At 38.1% G+C, this 23676-nt stretch overlaps 1 protein-coding gene across 14 annotated transcripts in view; it reads left to right on the top strand.

Annotated features, from left to right (window-relative positions):
- S100PBP (S100P binding protein) overlaps positions 1-20279 on the top strand; it is a 33471-nt gene extending 13192 nt beyond the window's left edge. For 13 of the 14 annotated variants that reach the window (XM_018057934.1, XM_018057990.1, XM_018058025.1 and 10 more), the window contains 2 exons: positions 15686-15773; positions 17633-20279. In XM_018057934.1, the coding sequence (XP_017913423.1) occupies positions 15686-15773; positions 17633-17774 (230 nt within the window). In that variant the 3' untranslated portion in view covers positions 17775-20279. The remainder of the gene's footprint in view (positions 1-15685; positions 15774-17632) is intronic. The other variant, XM_018058010.1, reaches the window with a different exon arrangement.

The following is a 23676-nucleotide window of genomic DNA, read 5'->3' on the forward strand; positions in this document are numbered from 1 at the left end:
ATACCTACCACTTCCTTTCTGTCATCCCTACTAACAGATAAGTTTATATTGGATTATAAATTCTTAGAGTTGGAAAGTACCATTAAGATCTTCTCCTTAATTTCCTACCATGTAAATCTATGCCATATATCTTTGCCAAAAGATTATTAAGCCTTTTCTTAGCATCTAATAGTGCAGAACTTGTTACCTCATGAAGCAGGCCGTTTATTGCTTGGAAAATTCTTTTTTATTTAATGTGATATACAATGTTGTGTTAGTTTCAGGTGTATAGCAAAGTGATTTAGTTATATATGTACATATATTCATTCTTTTTCAGATTCTTTTCAGAAAATTTTAATTGTTAGAAACTTAGTCCTTACATTGACCAACTTGTGCTTCCTTATAATTTCCACTGGTAGTTCCTTGTTCTGCCCTCTAGGATCACAAAAAAATAACTACTCTCTTCCATTTACTTAATGTATTTAAGGACCTTTCCATATTAAGTATCTCAAAGGGTTTTTAATGATTAAAAGAACCATCTAATTTATTATTCCATCTTGATAAATTAGGTTATGTCCATTTTCATTAGTAATGCTGCAGTGAACATTCTGGTTCATAAATGTTTATGTACAACTCTTATTTCTATAGGATGAATGCCTAGAAGTGGAATTGCTGGGTAAAGTATATAAACATTTTTAAAACTTTTGTTAAATGTTACCAAATTGTCCTGCCCCAAAAACTAGTATTAATTTTTGCCACCAATTTAATAAGTAAATTTTAACATTTTGTTTTAATAATTAGTGAGGTTAAACACTTTCACATGTTTTTTGGTAATTTATATTTAATCATAATTCCTTAAAATTATCTAATATCTAGTCTGTATTCCGTCCAGTTTTCCCAAAAATGTCTTATAAAGTGTTCAAGCAGGATCTAATCAAGGATCATGTGTTTGGTTATCGTTTCCTTAGTCTCTCGTAATCTAGGTCACTTGTTTTGTAGATTGTCCCTCCTTCTGAATTGTGTCTTGATTGTTTCCTTGTGGTGGTGTTTAACTTGTTCCTCCATCAACTGTATTTCCTGTAAACTGGAAGTTGGGCCTAGAGGAGGGGTTAGATTCAGATTAAGCATTTAAGATAAGCTGGAATAATTCATAGATACCATTGTGTATACATCCTGTATCAAGTAAGGAGGCACCATGTAATGACAGATTGGTCCACTAATAGAGATGCTAAGTTTGATCACTTTGTTAAATGTTCACTGCTACATCTTTCCATTTGAAGGTACATTTTCCCCTTTGTAATTAGTAAATTATCTTGGGGTGATGCTTTGGTACCATTTGAAAATCCTTGCACAACTGTTGTTCATCTAATGGTTTGAACATTCATTGGTGATCTCTGTCTGAATTAACTACTACACAGAGTTGTGTAGGAAATGTTTGTTTTCTAAATATATCATTTTTTCTAGAATTACTAGTTGTTAATTCTTGTATGAAGGATTTAATGTTTTTTTGGTATCATTATTATGGTTTTTTAAAAAAATCAGTATCTTCTAATCAGTTATAGTCATGACCCTTTTTGTTGCTTAATTTGTTCCGGTTTTAACTAATGAGAAATCCTTTAAGTGGGCTCCTACGTCTTCTGACATGACCCTGTAAGTCTTTTTTTTAAATTGTGATTTTAAAAAAGTAACATAAGAGTAGGACATGACTTAGTGACTGAACAACAACCAGTGCTTGCTATTTTCTGTTTTCTGGTGGTAGCTTTCCTAATGATTCCTAAATCAGTATTCATTATTTGTATTACAACTAAGTAAATACTGTATACTGCAAAGCCAAGTGGTATAGAACTATGGTTTCATTTTTCTTTCTTGAATTTATTTATTTTTCTGGAGTTGTTAATTACCTCACTTTTTAAAAATTACAAATGAATTTATCTTTAGTTTTTTTACAAGTGCAACTGATATTCTTATTAGTATTCCCCCTTCTTCCCCTTAGAGAAGGAAATGGCAATCCACTCCAGTACTCTTGTCTGGAGAATTCCATGGACAGAGGAGCCTGGCGGACTACAGTGCACAGGGTCGTAAAGAGTTAGACACAACTGAGTGACTGTCGTTCACACTTACTCACTTCTTCCCCTGCAAATGCTCAGATATGCCCAATAATTATCAATTCCTTTTTAATTATTTTCTGGAGACTTTCTTCCTTGAGCCTTCTGTTCTTCTGCTCTGATCTGTACTGCTTGTTCTCTAGGCCTGCTGCAGAGCTGTCATCTTAGTATTTTCCTTTACTGCCTTTTTGGGTTAAATCCTATTTTCTAAATTCCATTTCTTTCTCTTTCTTGATCTTTGTCTTAGTGAAGCACATCTTCTGAGAATTTCTTTTTTCTTTTTTGAGAATTTCTAAGTAAGGGCATATCGGAAATAAATTTATGGGGCTCCTTCATATCTGAAAATGTCTTTGTCCTCATATTTGATTGATGGTTTGATAGAGAATTCTAAATTGAAAAGTCATTTTTGCTTAGAAATTTGAAGGCATACATCCAGTGTTGCTGTTAAGAAATCTGGTTTCGGTTTAATTTTTAAAAAATATTCATTTATTTGTTTTTGTCTACACTAGGTCTTAGTTTTACCTTGCAGGATCTTTCGTTGTGGGCGTGGGCTTCTCTCTAGTTGTGGCCTGCAGGCTCTAGAGCTTGGGGGCTCAGTAACCCTGGGCATGTGGGATCTTAGTTCCTAAACCAGGGATCGAACCCTCATCCCCTGCATTTCCAACCACTGGACCACCAGGGAAGTCCCTCAGTTTAATTTTTTTTTCTTTGTATGTGACCTGTTTTTTCTCTCTGAAAATTTTTAGAGTCTTTTCTATCCACTGTATCTGATAATTTATACTCATTATTGAGATATCTTGGTGCAGTTTTTTTTTTAAACATTTTTTTTTAAGTATTTATTTATTTATTTGGCTATGTCAGATCTTAGTTGTGGCATGCAGGATCTTTGTTGTGGCTTGTGGGACCTTTGTAGTTGCAGCATGTAGGATTCTTTAGTTGGGGCATGGGAATTCTTAGTTGTAGCATGTGGGATCTGGTTCCCTGACCAGGATCGAACCCCAGGCCTCCTGAATTGGGAGCATGGAGTCTTAGTCCACTGGACCACCAGGGAAGTCCCTGTAGCTATTTTTCTTCTTTCTGATTGTTTCTTCTCTGTATAATCTGTTCTCTAAGAAATTTCTAATAGTTAGATATTGAACTTCCAGGAACTGATCTTCTGTGTCTCTTATCTTTTCTTTCCTTTTTCTACGTGTCTCTTTTTCCATTAATATTTTCTGGGATATTTTCTATTCTTGTATTGACTTCTTTATTTTTACATTCACATTTGTGATTTCCAATAATTCTTTCCTCTTTGAGCCTTTTTCCTTAGAATATTCTTATTTTATGAATTAATTTCTTATTTATCTCCAGATATTTTTTCTCTTTTGAGTTATAATGGAGGAAATACAATAAACTGTACAAATTTAAATACAATTCATTAAATTTTGACATATGTAAACACCCTGAAACTAACTGCAACCAAAATAAAACTACTGTAATACCCCAAAATTTCTTTGTGCCCCTTTGTAATTCTTCCCTTTCTGTCTTTTCTTGTTCCCTCCACTCCCCAGGCCATCACTGGTTTGCTGTCATTTTATGCACTTCTTTGAGCATGGCTTCTTTCTTAAAATGTAATTATTTTGAAATTCATCATATTCTTGGTAGTTTACTCCTTTTTATTGCTGAGTAGTATTCTCTGAATAGCTCTACCACAGTTTGTGTATCCATCCATTCATCTGTTGATTTGGATTGTTTCCAGTTTTTGGCCATTTAATAAAGCTGTTATGAACTTTCATGTACAGATCTTTGTATGGATATGCTGTCAATGATATGTTTAACTTGTTGAGAACTTACCAAACTATTTTCCAGAGCAGTTGTACCACTTCATATACCTACTGTATGAATTCCAGTTGCTACCATCTTTACCAAGATTTATTCATTGCTAGTATATGGAAATTCAATTGATTTTTGTATACTGATCTTATATTCTACAACCTTGTTAAATTGATTTATTAGTTTTGGTACCTATTTTGTAGATTCTATCAGCTTCTACATATGCAGTCATGTCATTAGCAAATAAATACATTTTTACTTGTTCATTTCCAATTTGGATGCCATTTTATTTATTTTTCTTGGACTTATTATGCTGGCTAGAACCTCCAGTACAGTGCTGAATACAAGTAATACAAGTAATTTGCTGCTGCTCTTAAGAGGAAAACGTTTAGTATTTCACCATTAACTATTACTTTAGCTTTATGTTTCTTTTTGAATACCCTTTATCAACTTGAGAATGTTCCCTCATATTTAAAATCTGTTGAGAGCTCTTATTAGAAATGGGCATTGGGTTTTATTAAATACTTTCTCTGCATCTATTGAGATAATCATACAGTGTTAGAGAATTATATTCTTTGATTTTCCATTATTAAACCAATCATGCATTCCTGGTCTTATGCATTCTGTACTTGGTCTTAAAGTATTATCTTTCTAATAATAGCATTGGGTTGATTTGCTAAAATTTTGTCATGAATTTTGTTATGAGTCTATCTTCACAAGGGATGTGGTCTTCACTTTCCTTGTAATCTCTTTGTGTGGTCTTGGTAGCAGAGTAATGTTGGTGTAACAGAATGAATTGAGAATTCTCTGGAAGAATTTGTATAGAAAAACTGGTATCCCTTTTGGGGTGAACTTGGGTAACTTTCAAGGAATTTATTTCATGTAAGTTGTTAAATTCATTGGCTCACAGTTAATAATATTCCCTTATAAGCCTTTTATATATTATCTAGTGATATCTTCCCCATTTTTAATATTGATCATTTGTGCTTTCTGTCTTCTAATCAGTCTGGTTTAAAACTTTATAAACAGTATTATTCTCTTTTTTTTTTCTTTTTTAAAAACAGCCTTTTATTGATTTTTTTTTCAATTTTTTTGTTTTACTAATTCTGATATTTATTGCTTCCTTTTTTCTGATTACTTTGAGTTTCGTTTGCCTTTCTTTTTCTAGTTTTCTTTAGATGGTTGCTAAGATCATTGATTTCAGACCTTTCATTTCTAGTTTAGTGAAAGATGTTAGGGGCAAGAGGAGATAAACTCAAGCCAATCTGGTATGTTTATCTGGAAATAAACCTTACCTTTTTCTTTTTTTAAATCAACTTCATTGTAGTATGTTTCAATGCAATAAAATGCACCCATTTTAAGTGTACACTTTGGTGAGTTTTGACAGTTTATGTACTTGTGAGATCATCATAGCAATCACAATTGATAAAACATTCCCATCACCCTAAAAATTTCCCTTGTGCTCCATCCCAGTCAGTCTGTCCCTGCCCCAACTCCAGCTTTGGGAAAGCACTGATTTGTTTTGGTCACTGTAGATTAGGTTTGTCTTTTCTAGGATTTCATATAAATGGAATCATGCAATATGTGCTTTTATGTTTGGTTTTTTACTTGAAATAGTTTTTTTAAAGCAACAACAAATGACTCCATATTGTTGTCTATATCAATAGTTTTCTGCTTTTTCACTGCTGAATTTTTCCTTGTATAAATATACCACAGTTTAGTCATTTGTTCATAGACATTTCTGTTTCTATTTTTTTTTTTTTGTCTTGTTCATGAGGAATATTGGTCTTTAATTTTTCTTGTATGTATTGTCCTCTTCTGGTTCAAAGCATCTATGAACATACATATATGGGATTTTTGTGTTAACATGTTCATTTCTCTAAGGTAAATAATTAGTAGAATTAGAGTCATTTAATATCTGTCTTTTTTTAACTCTATAAGAAACTTCCAAACTGTTTTCCAAAGTGATTATACTATTTTAATGCTTTTGTAAGGCAAAGTCTTAGGCTTTTTGTTGTGATTGTTTTGTTTTTAAATATGAGTATCTAGTTCTGATATTAAAAAGATTATATTTTCCATGGGTTTATTTCTGAATTGTCTGTTCTGTTCCATTGGTACATGAGTCTTTTCTTATGTCAGTATTACTATAACTTTACAGTAAGGCTTAAAATTGTTTTGTCCTTTGGATTTCCATAATTTAAAAAAATCAGTTTTAGCATGTCAATTTGTTAAAAAAAAAAAAAACCTTTTGGGTATTTCATTGGAATTATGTTGCATCTGTAGAGCAGTTTGGCGAAAGTTAATATTATAATGATTTTGAGGCTTGCAATTCATGATGAGGATCATGGATGAGGATATATCTCCATTTATTTCTGTGTTTAATTTCTTAGCAGTTTTTTCTGCAGGTCTTGTACATACTTTGTTAAATTAATTCATAAGCATTTATGCTTTTTATGATATTGTAAGCGATAAAATTTTAATTTCTAGCTGGTCATTGCTAGCATATACAGACTATATATATATATATATATTAGTATTTATTTACTTTATTTGGCTTTTCTGGGAGAAGGGGATGACAGAGGATGAGATGGTTGTGTTGGTTTTTTTATAATTGATTTTTTATGTTGAACTTAACATCCTACAACCATGCTAAATTTTTCTGGTAACTTCTGGTAACTTTTTAATAGACTCCTTAGACTATGCTAACATGACCTTATCTGCAAATAAGGACAGTTTACTCCTTCCTTTCTGATCTGTAAGCTTTTTATTTCTTGCTTGATAGCACCTTTACCATACATTAGAACATTATTAGGACCTTTAGGACCTCTAGTACATTAGGTATGATACATAGATACAGCTTTATCATAGATGCTCTTTATCAGGTAAGGGAGTTCCCTTTTTATTTGTAGTTTGGTGCAAATTTTTATCATGAATAAGTGAACTTTGTCGAATGAATTTTATTTGAGTCATGGTGTTTCTTCTTTTTTTCTGTAATGTGGTGTATTACATTTATTGACCTTTTTTTGTCTGTTAGACCAACTTGCATTCTTGGGATAATCTCACTAGGTCTTGATGAATTATCTTTAGTCAATATGCTATTCTTTCTAGGTGTTTTTTGTTGTTTTTTTTTTGTCTTGTTCATGAGGAATATTGGTCTTTAATTTTTCTTGTATGTATTGTCCTCTTCTGGTTCAAGTATCATGGTGATGCTGGCTTCATAAAATTAGCTGGGAATTGTTCTCAGTTTCTCAGTTTGTTGCAGGATTGGTATTGTTTCTTCCTTTATATGTTTGGTAGAATTTACTCATAAAGCCTGGAGTTTTCTTTTTGGCAGTGTTTCTAACTACAGATGTATTAATAGTAGATACAGGGCTTTTCAGAATTTCTTTATTGTCTTGAGTCCATTTTAGTAATTTGTCTCTTACAAGGAATTTGTCCATTTTATCTAAATTGATTACTTTATTGGCATAAAATTATTCTTAATATTTCCTTACCATTTCTTTACTGTAGGATCTGTAGTGATGTTCACTGTTTCATTTCTAATATTGGTAATTTGTCATTTTTTTTTCTTAAATCTAGTTAAAGCTTTATTAATTTTATTTTTTCCCAAAAAGTAAGTCTTTAGTTTCATATTTCTATATTATTTTTGGCTGTTTTCTTTTTTTCACTTTATTATTTCTTTTCCATTTACTTTGGGTTTAATTTGCTCTTGTTCTGTAGCTTTTATTGTGGAAACTTAGAGCACTGATTTGAGACCTTTCTAACTCCTGTAAGCATTTAAAGTCTCAGATTTCCCTCTTAAGTGCTGCTTAGGTGCATCTCACAAATTTGATGTGTGTTCATTTCATTCAAAGCAGTTTATAATTTCCCTTGTGATTTCTTGAAGTGTGTTGCTTTATTTCCAAATATTTAGGAATTTTCAGCTGTCTTCCTATTATTTCTAGTTTAATTCTCTTACAGTTAGTGAATATACTTGGTGTGATTTCAGTCCTTTTAAATAAACTGTGGCTTACTTTGTAGGCCAGCATATGGTCTATCTTGGTGAATGTTCCATGTGTACTTGAAAATGTATATTCTGATTTTGGTAAAGTGTTCTATAAATTTCAATGAGGTTTTGGTGGTTGATAATGGTATTCAATTCTATATCCTTACAGATTTTTTTATTTAAAAAGAGGTGTTCATATCTCTAACCCTAGTTGAAGATGTTTTTATTCCTCTTTTCAGTTCTGTCATTTTTGCCTCATGTATTTTGAAACTCTGCAATTTGATGCATAATATGTTTAGGAATATTATGTCCTTGTGATAAATTGACTCCTTTATCATTATGAACTGTCTATACTCTTAGTAATATTTTTTGTTTTGGAGTCTTATTTGTGTAATATTAATATTGCCATTTGAGCTTTCTTTTGACTAGTGTTTGCATGGTATGTTTTTTTCATCCTTTTACTTTTAACCTAGCTATATCTTTGTGTTTAAAATGTATGTCTTATAGACAACCTATAGTTAGGTCTTGCTTTTTTCCCCTAGTCTCACAATCTGTCTTTTAATTCAGGTGTTATTTCAGTTATATTTAATAATTATCAGCATGGTTGGATTTAAATCTAAAATTTATCACTTGTTTTCTGTTTGTCTACCAGTTGTTTCTTCTTTCATCTTTTCCTGCTTTTTTTGAGTATTTTAAAGTATTTTCTCTTATCTCCATGCTTGACTTACTATCTATATCTTTATTTTCAGTGGTGGTTCTAGGATAGCAGTTTTCAAAGGTTTTGGTCTTAGGACTCATTTGCAGTTTTACAGATTATTCATACTCTTGAAAATTGAGGGTCCCAAAGTGTGTGTTTGTGTGCATTATATCTATCTTTATGCAACCATATAACTGGTAAATTATTAAAATATTCATATATTTTAAGGTAACAAATTAACATAGTGTTTTTATTAGAAATAACTGTAATTTTCAAAACAATGCCAAAATTTTGGGACTTTCCTGGTGGTCCAGTGACTAAGAAGACTCCATGTTCCCAATGCAGAGGGCCTGGGTTCAGTCCCTGGTCAGGGAACTAAGATCCCCTATGCCACAACTAAGACCTGGTACAGCCAAATAAATTCATTAAATAAATAAAAAGAATTTTAAGTCTGGCTTAATAGAAAACTACCAGATTCTCATATGTGGTTCTGGGTTCCATATCATGTCATGTAGCCTCTTGAAAACTCCCCAGTACACTGGCAAGTAACAAGTAGTAAAAGCAAATAGCATCTTAGTGCTGTTACGAAAATAGTTTTGATCTTGTGAAGGCTTTGAAGAGTACTGAGAACTCCTGGGGACCATGGGACATAATTTGAGAACTGTTGCTCTATAGATTACAGTACAGATCTTTAATCACTCTACATTCAAATAGTTTACCACTTATACTGTTACGCTTCCCTAGTGGCTCAGATGGTTAAGAATCTGGCTGCCATGCAGGAGACCTGAGTTCCATCCCTGGGTCGGGAAAATCCCCTGGAGAAGGAAATGGCAACTTACTAGAGTATTCTTGCCTGGAGAATTCCATGAACAGAGGAGCCTGGCAGCCTATAGTCAATGGGTCTCAAAGAGCTGGACAAGACTGAATGACTAACACTTTAACATATACTGTAAGGCCCTAATAATAGTACCCTTCCAAATCTCCACTTTTTTGCTATTGATTTCATATATACATATATTATAAACTCTCTAATATATTATTGCTTTTACTATAAGTAGTTATCTTTTTTTTTAAATTTCTTGGCCATGCTGCATGACATACAGAATCTTTGTTCCCTAACCAGGGATCAAACCCACACCTTCTGCAGGGGAAGCGAGAAGTCTTAACCATTGGACCTCCAGGAAAGTCCCAAGACAGTTATCTTTTAAAAATGTTTTTAAATGAGAAAAGGATTTTTATATTTACTCACATATTTCCATTTCCAGTGCTCTCGATTTGTTTCCATCTCACATTTTCTTTTTTCCTGGTGAACTCCTTTTAGTTTCTCATGGTGCAGATCTGCTGGTGATGAAGTCTCTTTGCTTTTGTTTACTTATTTTATGTTTGTTGGGCCTTCATTTAAAAAACAGTATTTTAATTTTGAAAAATTATAAGTTCCTAGACTCATAGGAAATTTCAAGGCTGATCTCAGTTGTTTCCCTTCCTTTCAGTTCAGTCGCTCATTTGTGTCCCACTCTTTGCAACCCCATGGACCGAAGCACGCTAGGCTTCCCTGTCCATCACCAACTCCTGGAGCTTGCTCAAACTCAGGTCCATCGAGTTGGTGATGCCATCCAACCATCTCATCCTTTGTCGTCCCCTTCTCCTGCCTTCAATCTTTCCCAGCATCTGGGTCTTTTCCAATGAGTCCGTTCTTCGCATCAGGTGGCCAAAGTATTGGCGCTTCAGCATCAGTCCTTCCAATGAATATTCAGGACTGATTTCCTTTAAGACTAAAGGAATCTGTGATCTTCCCGAACAGATCACAATTGTGAGCAGTCTGAAAACAGTTGTTTCATACATTTTGCCTAGTCTCTAGTTACTTGCAGTAGAGATATGCCCATTCATTATTGATTAGAAGTCTCTGCTTTGATTTTTGCTGAAACCATAAGCGGCAGTGGTTATGTAAATTCTGTTTCTGTATTTGCCAGTACTGTTGAGGACATTCATACATCATTCAGTATCCCCTATATAATACAACACTGCAGGAGTGAATTATATAATTCCTATTTCTATCGTTTTTTGCCTTGTGTGCATGGAAAACCAGTCAAGATTTGTACTAAATCATCACAGGGGTTTGTTTTGTTTGTTTGCTGTTTTTTTGACCATACTTCACAGCATGTGGGATCTTAGTTCTGAGAGCAGGGACTGAACCCGTGTCTCCTGCATTGGGAGCATGGAGTCTTAACCACTGGACTGCAAGCGAAATCCGTTATCATAGTTCCGTTGACCTGGAGGTGACACGTTTGCATTCTTGCTTTCTGGTTAATCTTTTTTTTTTTTTTTCTTTTTTCTGTTTTGATTCTACCACATGACTTGTGGGATGTGGAATCTTAATTAACCTACCAGGGATTGAACTCAGGGCCCTCAGCCGTGAGAGCTCAGAGTCCTAACCATTGGACTGCCAGGGAATTCCCTACTCCTATTTAATTAATCTCTTTGTAAAAGAGTCCGTTGGACAGCAAGAAGATCAACCAGTCAATCCTAAAGGAAATCAATCCTGAATATTCATTAGAAGGATGCTGAAGCTGAAGCTCCAATACTTTGGCCACATGATGCGAAGAACTGATTCATTGGAAAAGATCCTGATGCTGGGAAAGATTGAAGGCGGGAGGGGAAAGGGACAACAGAGGATGAGATGGTTGGATGGTATCACCAACTCAATGGACATGAATTTGAACAAGCTCTGGGAGTTGGTGATGGACAGGGAAGCCTGGCATATTGCAGGCCATGGGGTCACAAAGAGTCAGACACGACTGAGCGAATGAACTGAAAAGCAGTAGCCTATAACCGTGTAGCAGTTTTTTTTCTTTCCTTTCTTTTTCATTCCCTCCCCTGTACTAGGTGTTTTTTTATTACATTAAATAGAGACATTGTGATTGCCTTTAAGTAACTGAATTTAAGGATTTATAGGAAAGGATGAAGATTAGAGGCTCAACAATGTAGCTCTGTCTCATACTAAAAAAGAATCAGCCATAGAGCCAGGCCCCTTCAAAAACAGGTGCCTTTTGTTTCCTATATAATAGGTTTTCCCTGCTGAGTTACTGATTCTGATCCTTCTAATCTGTCTCCATAACTAGTGCTTCTGCTGCTCTTTGCTAGCTATCTCAAGTGTCCATCCTGTCGTAGAGCCCTGCCTGTGTGTGCTGTTCTCTCTCTTATTATTATTTAAGCTCTTGTTCACATTCCAAGGGAGAGTATCTGATTGATTCACTTAATGATCTGCTGGTGCTAGGCCAGCTCTTAGATCATTAGCCAGCAGAGAGAGTCTTTGTTCTTGGTCCCATGGTATAAATTATGGTGATGTGTAAGACCTGTCAGAAGGGCCATTGGCATAGCAAGCATTCAACATTATCATTCCTCCCCTTATAACAATTGATTTACTTTTAACCTATTAAGGATAGTTACTAGACTGGATTTTCCCCAAAATCAGTCAGCTGCATATTTATAGATTAAGGTTTCAGTGAACTGTTCATCCCATGTTTGAAATGTTGAGGTTTTTTCCTCCTAATTTCATTCTTAGATGAATTTCATTCTTAGCCACAAAACAAAGGACAGTCTTCACCACCTTCTAGCCACAACTTAAAATAAAACCGTGGTCCTGATTGTTGGTCCAGGAAAGCCCATCTGTTAAAAACTATGAAGAGAAGAGAAAAGTAAAGTGTTTCCATTCTTGTTAGCATCTCTAAATTTGTAGGAAGAAGAGATTGAAGCTGTGAGCTGAAATAAGGTTTTTGGATTAATAGCTCCATATGGATTTGAATCCTGGCTTTCCCATTTACTCGATGATAGTTGAGTACCAGGCTTCCCCACTGGCTCAGCAGGAAAGAATCCACCTGCAACACAGGAGCTGGAGGAGATGTAGGTTCAGTCCCTGGGTTGGGAAGATCTTCTGGAGTAGGAAATGGCAACACACTCCAGTATTCTTGCCTGGAGAATCCCATGGACAGAGGAGCCTGGCAGGCTACAGTCTATAGGGTTGCAAAGAGTCAGGCACAAATGAAGCGACTTAGCATGCACACACAGATGAGTATCTTTTCTAAGTTTCAGTTTATTTATGTACAAAATGGAGATTATGTAATTTGCCTCATGTAGGTGTTGGGATTAAATGATAGAATATATGTAAAGCCTTGAAATTAAAAGATGATTGCTCCTTGGAAGAAAAGCTATGACAAACCAAGACAGTATATTAAAAAGCATAGACATTACTTTGCCAACGGAGGTCTGTATAGTCAAAGCTGTGGTTTTTCCATGTATGGATGTGAGAGTTTCACCATAAAGAAGGCTGAGTGCCGAAGAATTGATGCTTTTGAACCGTGGTGTTGGAGAAGACTCTTGAGAGTCCTTTGGACTGCAAGGAGATGAAAGCAGTCAATCCTAAAGGAAATCAGTCCTAAATATTCATTGGAAGGACTGATGCTGAAGCTCCAATAATTTGGCCACCTGATTTGAAGAACTGACTCGTTAGGAAAGGCCCTGATGCTGGGAAAGATTGAAGGAAGGAGAAGAGGATGACAGAGGATAAGCTGGTTGGATGATATCACCAACTCGATGGACATGAGTTTGAGCAAGCTACGATAGATCATGAAGGACAGGGAATCTTGGCATGCTGTAGTCCATGGGGTTGCGAAGAGTCAGACACGACTGAGTGACTGAACAACAGCAACAATGCAAAGCAGTTAGCCGAGTGCTTGGTGATGCTTTGTCAGAAACAAAGGTATCTTGAAATTCTTACAAACCTGATTTCCTCACCAAAGAACATTGAAATGTTCTTTTTGTGGGGGGTAGAAGAAGGGGGCTGCTAATGATGTGAAAGTATGATAAAGGAAAGGCAATTTGAATAGAGAACTTTGATTTTAGCTTAACAAATCAAATTGGCCAAGGATTTTCTAATCAAAAGCTACCTCTCTCTTAAAGGGAAACTCATTTCTGATTTGTATTTCCTTCTCAAGAAGTGAGATTAATATGTTTTATTTCCATATTAATGAGATTGAACATCTTTTTGTTATGTTGGGAGACCCTGATATTGGGAGAGACTGAGGGCATGAGGAGAAGGAGATGGTTGGATGGCATCATCTACTCATGGATGAGTTTGAGCAAGCTCTGGGATAGTGAAGGACAGGGAAGCCTGGTGTGCTGCAGTTCACGGGGTCACAAAGCATTGGACATGATTTAGCAACTGAACAACAACCTTGATTACTGTATTACATTCGTGAATTACCTACTCATATCGTTGATCTCTTTTGTTTGTTTCATGAGGAGACTGATCTTTATAGAATAAGGACAGTAAACCCTTGCAAATACATTTCAGGTATACTTTTTATCTTGTCAGTTACCTTCTTTTTCCCTTGGTTGTGCTTTTTTAAACTGCATAGAAATTTTTAATGTAATGAATCTGAAATTTTTCTTGAAAAGTATCATCTCTTTATGGTTAGAGAATGAGACTGAGTATTATAAAATAAGTCATAGTTTATATGTAGACTGATGCATATAATAGGCATTTTTCAATGTAAATAGGTGATTGACTATCTTTGGAAGAGTCTTTGCAAACTAACAGTCCTGAGGCTGTAACGTAATAATAATAGCTACCACTTACTGCACACTGCCTGTGTGCCAGGAAGTATGCTAGATCTTTTATGTACTATATCTCTAATATTCAATTTCAAGCAAAATATTACTACTGTCCACATTTCATAGGTAAGTGAAATGATTTGCCCAGGGTCACCGAGCTAGTTAGTGGCTGGATTGGAATTTTAACTCAAGTATGCGTAACTCCAGAGTATATACTTTTTCTACAGAATTGGGCTTTTTGAGGCTTCAAATAAATTAAATTGGTTGTAAAAGTTGAGTAAATATCTTTCATCAGAACTTGAAAAGATCTGTAGCCTAGTTGGACAGCTCTTGGTTTCTGAGAGCAGAGTAGGAAAGGTAATGAGAAATACATAAACCAGCTAGAAGAAAGGTCTCCACTGTGTAGGACAGTGGTTCTCAAAGTGTGATATCCAGACCAGCAACAGCACATCACTTGGGCCTTTGTTAGAAAAGCAAATTCTCCTGTCACACTCCAAACCTACAGAAGCTAGGCCCAGCAACCTGCTTTATATTTGCAGCTGATTTTGATGCATGTTAAAATTTGAGAGCCACTGGTCTAGGGGAATTATTTTATTCTCTCTAACCATAAATTTTGCTTTTGTGAGCTTCAGTCTAAGTCTCAGCCCTTAAATGCAAAATAAGTATTATCAAAGTGACAAAAGCATAGAACCTAACAGGAGCCAGTTTTGAGTCCAGTTTAATAATCATTTAAGGCAGGTTCACCTCCCTGAGCCACAGTTTCCCATCTCTAAAATGATGTTAATAAAATCTATCTCCATTCAAGGTATTTTTTCAAAATTAGTAGGATAATATATAAAGTATCTAGGACATTGCCTGGATCCTAGATGTTTGAGAAATTGCCTCCAGTGATTTTTCTTGTTAAGCAGAAAGCCCCCACCCACCTTCTATTCTCAACTTCTCTTGTTTCTTGAATGTTTCACTGTCTGTGTCTCTGGGCCTTTATATTAGCTATTTCTATTGGCTACTCCTACCTCCCACCCCTTTACCTCATTAACCTCTATACATCCTTTAGATCCCTGCTTATAATTTACTTCCCCTGGACGGGACTTTTTCAAACCCCCATTCTCGACTCTTTGTGTTCATATAGCATCACGTATTCCTCCTGACACTACACTTGCCACAGCTTTGGAATTGCCTGTCTCCTGTATAAATATCATTGGGTAGGTCCAGTGTCTCGTCTGTACCATATTCTAGGGCCCAGTAAAGATTCTCACACATGATAGGAGCTAATAAATGTCGAATGAATGAATGGTGGCTGTCATTATTGCTGCTGCTTCATCTTCATATCATCCAAGAGCAAGGTTCCTTTCTGGCTTGTTTTTGTGCTTGTGATAATCATAAATAGTTTAAGAACCAGTGCCTATTTTTTCTTTTCCTGAAAGCACATATTTTGACCTAGGCTGACATGGTAGTTCACTGAGCTGCTTCCTAACCACTCATCTCTCTGTGTCCCAGGTACCTTGGGGGAGCTGTGTGCCTTGATGGATCAAGTTCATCACATGCACAACCAGAAATGGCAGCATCCTTCAGACCTCACCAGGCGGTAAGTGGGTATTTAGAAGAAGCAAGAAAAGGGTAGAATTTTGCTGCAGGAGAATTGTGGTAGGGCTTTGGGGCTATAATTGTTTAACTACAGAGGTAGAAAAGAAGTGATAGAGAATAATGGAATAAGAATTGGACTACAATTCAGGAAACGGGTTTTGATCCTAGCTTTGCACTTCAGCTACATGATTATGATCAAATTACTTCATTTCTCTGGTCCCCTCAACAGTAAAATAGGATATTGGACTAATTGACCTCAAAGGGCCTTTCTAGTCTTGAAATCTTCTGATTTCTTGATGCATTGTTGTTTTACAATTCTGTTCAGTTACTTGATCCAATTACTCAGAAACCTTGGAGTCACCTGTAAGTCCTTACTCCATAGTCAGTGCATCAGCAGATCCTATAAGCTCTTATGTATAATATTATCCAGAACTTGACCATTTCTCAGTCATTTTCACTTGGATTGTTGCAAGTCCCCTAAATGATCTTCCTACTTCTGCCCTTGCCTGTGTACTGTTCTCAACTGGAGCAGCCTAAGAGATTGTCAGCCATAAGCATAAGTCAGATTCTCTTTGCTCAGAATTTTCCAGTGGCTTCCCATCTCCATGCTCCCCTGCGAGTGCCTATATGCATGGTCTAACCTGGCTTGGTTAGCTCATCAGCGTCCTCTCCTCTACTGTTCACCTTGCTCAACTCTGCTCTGGTCACACTGGCTTCCCTGCTATTTTTCAGGTAGATCAGATGTGCTCCCACATCAGGGCCTTTACACTCAGCATTTCCTCTATAGTAACCAAAATGATAGCAGTTCTTGAACAGCAGTGTTGTGTAATAGTTATTAAATTCTGCAGTCAGATGTGAATTCAAATCTAGGCTCTTCTCCTTACTCTACTATATGACCCTGGGGAAGTTATTTTATCTGAGGCTCAGTTTCCTAAACCTGTACAAGGAGTTTAAATTAGAGTAACTTTGCTGGTAGGATTGTCATTAGGATTAAATGAGGTGACATGTTTAAAGAATTCGGCAAGTATTTATTTGCATATAGGGCTAGATAAATGCCAACTGCTGCTAAAATTACTTTCAACTTTGGCTCTTCCACATAATTACCTATGGAGATACCTAAAAATACAGATGTCCAGGGCTTGACTCAAGGGACTCTTAAGTTATTAAGTCTAAAGGTGGAGAGAGGGGCCAAGAATCTGTATCTTGAAAAAGAAAAAAATAAAAAGCTTCCCAGGTGTTTATTAGGAACAGCTGAGTTGAGAATGGGATGAAATTAACTCAGAGGGTCCTGCTCCAATCCCCAGCCCAGTACAAGACTAAAGGAGGCTCTCAGTCTTCGAGTCTGTTCAGTCTCTTAACTTACAGTGTGATACTCATGTGATGCCTTACCTTCTCTGGGAATTTTAGTCTAATTTTAACTGCTGTGTCCTGAGCAACCTTGAGCTCTGTCAGACAGTGAGGTCCTGTTGGAGGTACAGATCTGATGCAAGCAATGAAATATAAATCCTGTCTTGAATGTTTCCAGAGGAAGGAAATGGTTTTTTTCCACTTAAACATTACTATACGCTACACACTGGTTTTTCTTAGAACATTCATGTATGTGGACCATATTACCATAATACTTACATGGGAATTAGGTGGCTTTGGAAATTGGAGGGAAATGCTTACAGAATGACTTTCATATCAGGAAAATAATACAAAATTTCTAAAATTGTGAGAATCAAAATATAAAATGAATGTCCAATTTTCTAAAATAACAATATTCTTTAAATAGTTATCTTGGCCTTTTTTTGTGTATAAATAGCCATTCCAGCTGAAACCCTCATCTGTCCTCTTTTTATTTTCCCCCTCTCCTGATAGAAACTACGCCCGGTTCCGACAGAAATCTCTGCAAAGATACAGTCTGACCCAGTGGGTTGACCGGAATAAGCGAAGCCACCATCGGTTCCAGCGTCTACCAGATTTCCCATACGGTCCATTTGTCTCCTCCCATCAGCAGTGAAGGGCCCTATCCAGGGTCCTGTCCAGAGCAGCATCTCTTCTTCTGCTGTTCCATGCTTTGTAGATTTAGAATTTTATTTTTCACAATATTTTTATTTAAAGAATTTGTCACCTTTTGGAAATGCATATTGCTGACTTGAAATTTTTTGTATAAGGTCCTTCATTTTTGTGTGTGTATGCATTTAAGCAGTGTTGAGTTGACATAGTTTTAATTTTTTAATTTAAATTAAAGATGGCTGCCTCCTGAAAGCCAGCATTAAGTCAGAACATCCCAGCTCAAGCAAAGAGCCACCTCTCTGCAGAGGTGAAGTCTACTTCTGGTGCCCAAAAGAAATCATTCTTTAATCTCTTGAAGGAAGAGATTCTATATCAGGCTGCAAACCAGTTTTAATTATTGTTGATGACTTATAAATGGATACAAGTCACTTTTAACAACCCTTCTTACTTTTTTTATTTGAATCTCTGAATACTTGTCAGTATTTTAAAGTTGGTAATCCAGGACATCTGAAGCAGTTGAAAGGACAAATTAAAAGTGTAAATCTTCTTTTCTTTTTGTACCTACTAGCTGCCTTTATTTTTTTGGCTTTTTTTTTTCCATCCTTCATTAAATTTATTTTACACAGTAGTGTTTCTAAGTCTTACATAGCTTAACTCTTAACAGAAGACTGGTGACTAACAACCTCTGTTGATTTGTGGTCTTGTGACTGATTGCCTTCTCTGTCTTTCTTCAAGGATTTTCCTTCCTTCCTTGTTTCCCCAGTGATCTTAGGGCTCTACTGGTATATTCCTGTATCCTATTGGACATAGAGATGCCTCTTAAGAGCAGCCTCATTGCACTCTTTACTGAAGAGCTGCCCACCCAGAGTCTTAACTCTAGGACAGGCCAGAAGTCAGTGCTATTGAGAGGTGTCAGTTGGTCTTCAGTCTCATCTGCTGAACCCACCTTTGAGTATGAGTTGGCAAGTTAGTTAGTGAGCCTCCATCCTATGGAAGAGACTTTGGAGAAGCTGTTCTTTGTCTCCATTATTGATTAATAAGAGGTGCCTTTTGATCCAGATGTTACCACCTCCTCACTTGGTCAGAGGATGTACAGTTTTACAAAACTACTAAAGTGGATTTAAAATAGTTTTGATGAAGCTGGTGCACATAGCATTACCTGATCTTAAGGATTAGTACTTTAAGCCAAGTTGATGAGCTTTGTGCAGCTACCTTAATGGATGTCTTTGGAGTTTGTTATTCTCTTTACAGACAGCTCTAGACATCTCTTGGGAGATTTTGCAGTCTGGCGTTTGTGCTTTTGTTCACTCTCTATGAAGGTTGTACCTAGTTGCTATAGCACAGCCTGTGATACTGGGCTCGCTGCCTGTCAGGTTTTGTTGCTCCATCAGCCCCATCTTTGTCTGCAAGTAACCTAACATAAATATCCTACTCTGCTTTAGAAACTGACTTGGGAGAAACTTGGTCATTGTTACCAGTAAATTTAGATGGATGTCCCTGAGTGTTTACCATTTCTATCCAGTCAAGGAGTCTCTTTTCCTTGGAAATTTGGTTGAGAATCTGGGGCCAAAATGCAAAGGAGAAGTTCTGTTCAAAGGCAAGAGTCAAAATCTGTTACTTCAGTTGACATTTACAGCGTCAGTTACTTCTCCAAGTTTGCGTAAATCAGCTTGATGGAGTGGGACAGACAAACATCCGACTTTGAAACTATAGCATAGTTAGAACTAAGTATTGCTGGAATATCTAGCTGTCTCGTTCCCCGCCGATCACCAAGGAGTAAAGGGATGGCCGTTTGCTTGGGCAGAAGTCTGGAGTCTCATGCGCTTGCCTCCCTGGTGCAGGAAGGTTTAAGACTGACATGTCACGGGAGCATCGCCTTTGCCAAATCTAATGAGTGACGGGTTATCTTGAAAATGTGACAATCACATTTCCTCTTTGCTCAAATAATTCTGTTTTTCCAAAGCTTTAGCAGCTTAATTAAATCTGTTGGACTGGGGGAGGAGAGAACTGTTCCCTAGCGGTTAACATGGTATTCTTTAAGAAGAAAAACAAAGCCAAAGAAAACTCATTATCAGGCATGTTTGCCTTAAAGATGGTAGTGGGTAGAATCTGGAGTTTAAATTTGTTTTTAAACGCTATGTATCTCATATTTGGTATTGGCCTCTTAAGTCTAATTTTCGTGTAGAATTCTTGCCATATTGTTTTATTTGAGTAAGGGCTCTGTGCATTGAACTGCCTACCAAGCTTTCTTCATCTGTGCTGACATTCTCACCACAGGGGTGAGTACTCTTAACAATGCAGAGTAGACTTGTGCTGTTTACATAGTTTATTTGTAACTAAAAGAGCCTGAAATAACCTGTAGTTTTGCATCTAATTCGACCCCAATTTACTTTGGTTGTTGTCAGATCAATTATGAAACTGAAGTTTGGTGCCTCCTGTGTATCATGTTTTTCCCCTTGTAGCAGTTGTGTTTAATGTCATTAAAAAGAAATAAAAGTTCTTGTCAGTGGCTTATGTACTATGGCCTTCTGTTGCGGCCTCTAGAGGAGGCTTCCTTCCTTCTCTATGTAGGTAGGTTGGTAGGGTGTGGGAGGGGGCGGCAGTTAGTAGAACGTGGCATTGGGGAGGCGAGGGTGTGTGCTCCCAATTCTTCTGAAGGTAAATTACAGTGTTGAGAAAGGCGTTCTAGCAGTTAAGAAATGTTGAGATTGATTGGGATTTGCAGCTACATATAGTGCACGTCAGGAGCCTGACACAGAGAGAGCCTGAAATATCCCTGTGCTGCTGTTTTTGCTGAGTGGGGGGAGGGCTCGGCCCCATCACACAGCCGTTGCCGTGGATCCCTTCCTGTGGCTGGACAGCTGCCCACTGTGGCTCTCTGCCCTCAGTGCCAGCGCTGACTGAGGAAGAAGCCAAGCTATCTGGGGCAGTCTTCCTTTGAAAGGGATGTGAGAAACCAGAACTGATAGTTGTTCTTAACTCAGCCTCTCCAGAAATCGCTCCTAGAACCTGAGGTGAAGGTCAGATAACTGTGGGTAGATGTGGGAGACAGCGTTTCTTGCTTAGATCCTTTTTGTGAACCTGAGGCGAAGGTCAGTAGATGTGGGAGACATATCGTTTCTTGCTTAGATCCCTTTTGTGAACCTGAAGCAAAGGTCAGATAAGTGGGGTGGATGTGGGAGATACAGCATTTCTTGCTTAGGTCCCTTTTGTGAACCTGAGCTTCTTAGACTCTCCTCAGGAGCAAGGATGAAAGGGAAGGCGGTAAGAGCCTGTCGCCTGCATTTACCGGTGCTTTCACTGTCTCAGTTTGTGCTGAGGAAATAAGGAGCAACATGTTTGGACAGGGTCTCTGTCCTGCCATGATGTAAGTTTTGTCTGATATGTATTCTATAGTGCAGGCAAAAGGCTCAATATTAATTTGCTAAATACTCAGCTATTTGATAGTCTTGTCTGAACCCAAGGGTCTCTTGACTCGCTTATATACACATACCCATTTTGTCCTTGTAGGCATAGGTGTTCCTTTGTCCAGTAACCGCTTACTTCCTTTTTAACAGTGTGTTACTGTAGGCATCAAAGGTTTCAGAGACCAGGCGGGGTTCTCCGAGCTGGTGATGTCCCTTACCCTCAGTTTGCTTTATGTTGTGGAGAAGTGAGGAGGAGGAGAAGTGGACCTTGTCTAAAGCTCATTTTCTAACGAGCCTCTTGTGAGCTTGTACAGGAAGAAAAAATCCCAACCATCTAAAACTAGAAAGCAGAGTTTCCCTGCTTTTCTTAGTACTGTCCTGCTTTTCTAAGAGAAGGCAATTATTCCTAAGCTGATTCTAGGGTATGCCTGCTTTGTAGGCCAGAACACCTGTCAGGAAAAAAATGTCCACTTGTCACAGGAAGTATCAGCTGGCTAACAGTGGAATTCCTTAACTAAAAGCTCCCGCCTTGTCGATCCTCCCCACCTGTCCTCACCCTGTGACAACTGGAACATGCCACAGATGGAAAATCTGACCCTCCAAGCACCTGTTGGGAAGCAGTGGAATGTCATCTTTTGGACAATCTTTAAAGCCATCTAGTCCTGAAATGCTGAATCATTAAGGAATTATTGGTATACAAAGATCTTCAAATAACAAGGTTTTGGGCATATGTACCCATGGAGCTTGGGGGTGAGGGTTGTCCTGCTTACAGAAGCATTTTGTTCTTGGAGGCCACTTTTTAAAAGCAAAATCCAAAATCTGTCAAATAGATTTAAAGAGGATAAGAAAGTAGAGGTCTTAAACATCACATGACTGGAGAGGTGAGATACTACATATTTCTGTAAAGGACTGAACTAGACATCTTTAAAGTGGATTTGAGCGGAGCTGTTGCTCAGTTGCTAAGTCACGTCCGACTTTTTGCAACCCCACAGACTGCAGCACACCAGGTTCCTCTGTCCTCCACTATCCCCAGAGTTAGCTCAAATTCATGTCCTTTGAGTTGGTGATGCTGTCCAACCATCTAATCCTCTGCTGCCCCCTTCTCCTTTTGCGTTAAATCTTTCCCAGCATCAGGGTCTTTTCCAGAGGAGGCCCACACTGAAAAGCTGGGGTTGAGGGGACTGGACTGGAGAAAGGAAAGACTCCTGCCCCATGGAAATTCACCAGTCCTCCTTCCTCTCCTCAGACCCTGGGGTCCCCTCCCTGTTCTCAGAGGGAAGCGCTTTGGCTCCCACTCTAGCGGGGGTGAGGTCTGGGAATCCTCTGTTCTTACCCTTCTGTTTCTGACAGAGGAGACCAGGACCCCCTCAGAGAAGTAACTGGCCTGAAGGTCTCGGCCTCAGTCCAGCGGTCCTCCCACAGGCCTGTGGTCTTGCAGGGCAGGGGTCCCGGTCTCAGGCAACTTGCCTGGGCCCTTCCCAAGCTGTGGGGAATCTGTAGAGCCAAGTGAGGGCTGAAGAAAGGGGATAGCTGAAGAAAGAAAGGTCACAGCGGTCGAGTCCACCACGCAACTCCAGTTAACTGAAGACCAGCTCAATCGTTGGGGAACTTGGGAGTTTAGGGAGATGATTACAGGGAATGGAATTTAGTAAGGAGTGTGGTTTGCGCCACTCCCCTCAAGCCCTAAGATGATGTGCTGGCACTAACAAGGTGAAGACGGCAAGTGGCACTCCCAGGACGCCACGGATAGCTGTCTATACTGGATGCCAACCTGGAGATTCTCCATCCTCTGGTGCTGGACAGGCTCAGAGGGCCTGGGAAGTACCTCTCTGAGGTCTGGCTTGGAGTTCTGTGTGCTAATCAATTTTCCAGTTTCTTACCCAGACTCCCAAGACCTACTTCCCTCTGCTCTCAAAACCTTCCAGAATAGCCTACTCTAAGTCCCACTCACCTGACGTTTTCTAAGCTCCTCCCCGCTCTAGACAGAAATGTTCAAGGTGCCCCCATTTACTGGTCTGCTCATTGGCTAATGGCATCATTACTCTACCTTCCAGCCTGCTGTGGGATCAGAATGATGTTCCTTTAACAGCCTTAACAGCATGCTGTGAATTCTGAGCTGCAGCAGCCAGCAGCTCCTGCAGTTCTTCCTGACTTCCCCCTCATGCTGGGAGAAGCGGGGCTGTGTGCATTCCTTTGGCCAGGGAAAGCACCAACCCCATCCAGAGGGGAAAACCCTTTGTTTTAAAAACTGAGCTCCAGCCTGCATACCTATGTGATGAGGCAGCCCAACCTCGGTTGGGGTGGAGGGGGGAGGAGGGGCTCAGTCATAGGATAGAGCAGCTATTTTCTCCTCCTACACGTGCACCCCCATCTGTTCGAGATTTCCCTTCCAACTCCAGCTTGGCTGGCAGGCTTGTCCCTAAAGAAGCTGCAGGCCAAAACGGAGAGAGAACTGCCTCCCTCCTCCACACATCCTGACTTGCTGCCAACTGCCAGAAA

Source organism: Capra hircus, chromosome 2 (assembly GCF_001704415.2).
Source record: "Capra hircus breed San Clemente chromosome 2, ASM170441v1, whole genome shotgun sequence".
In the NCBI taxonomy this organism is placed as follows: Eukaryota; Metazoa; Chordata; class Mammalia; order Artiodactyla; family Bovidae; genus Capra; species Capra hircus.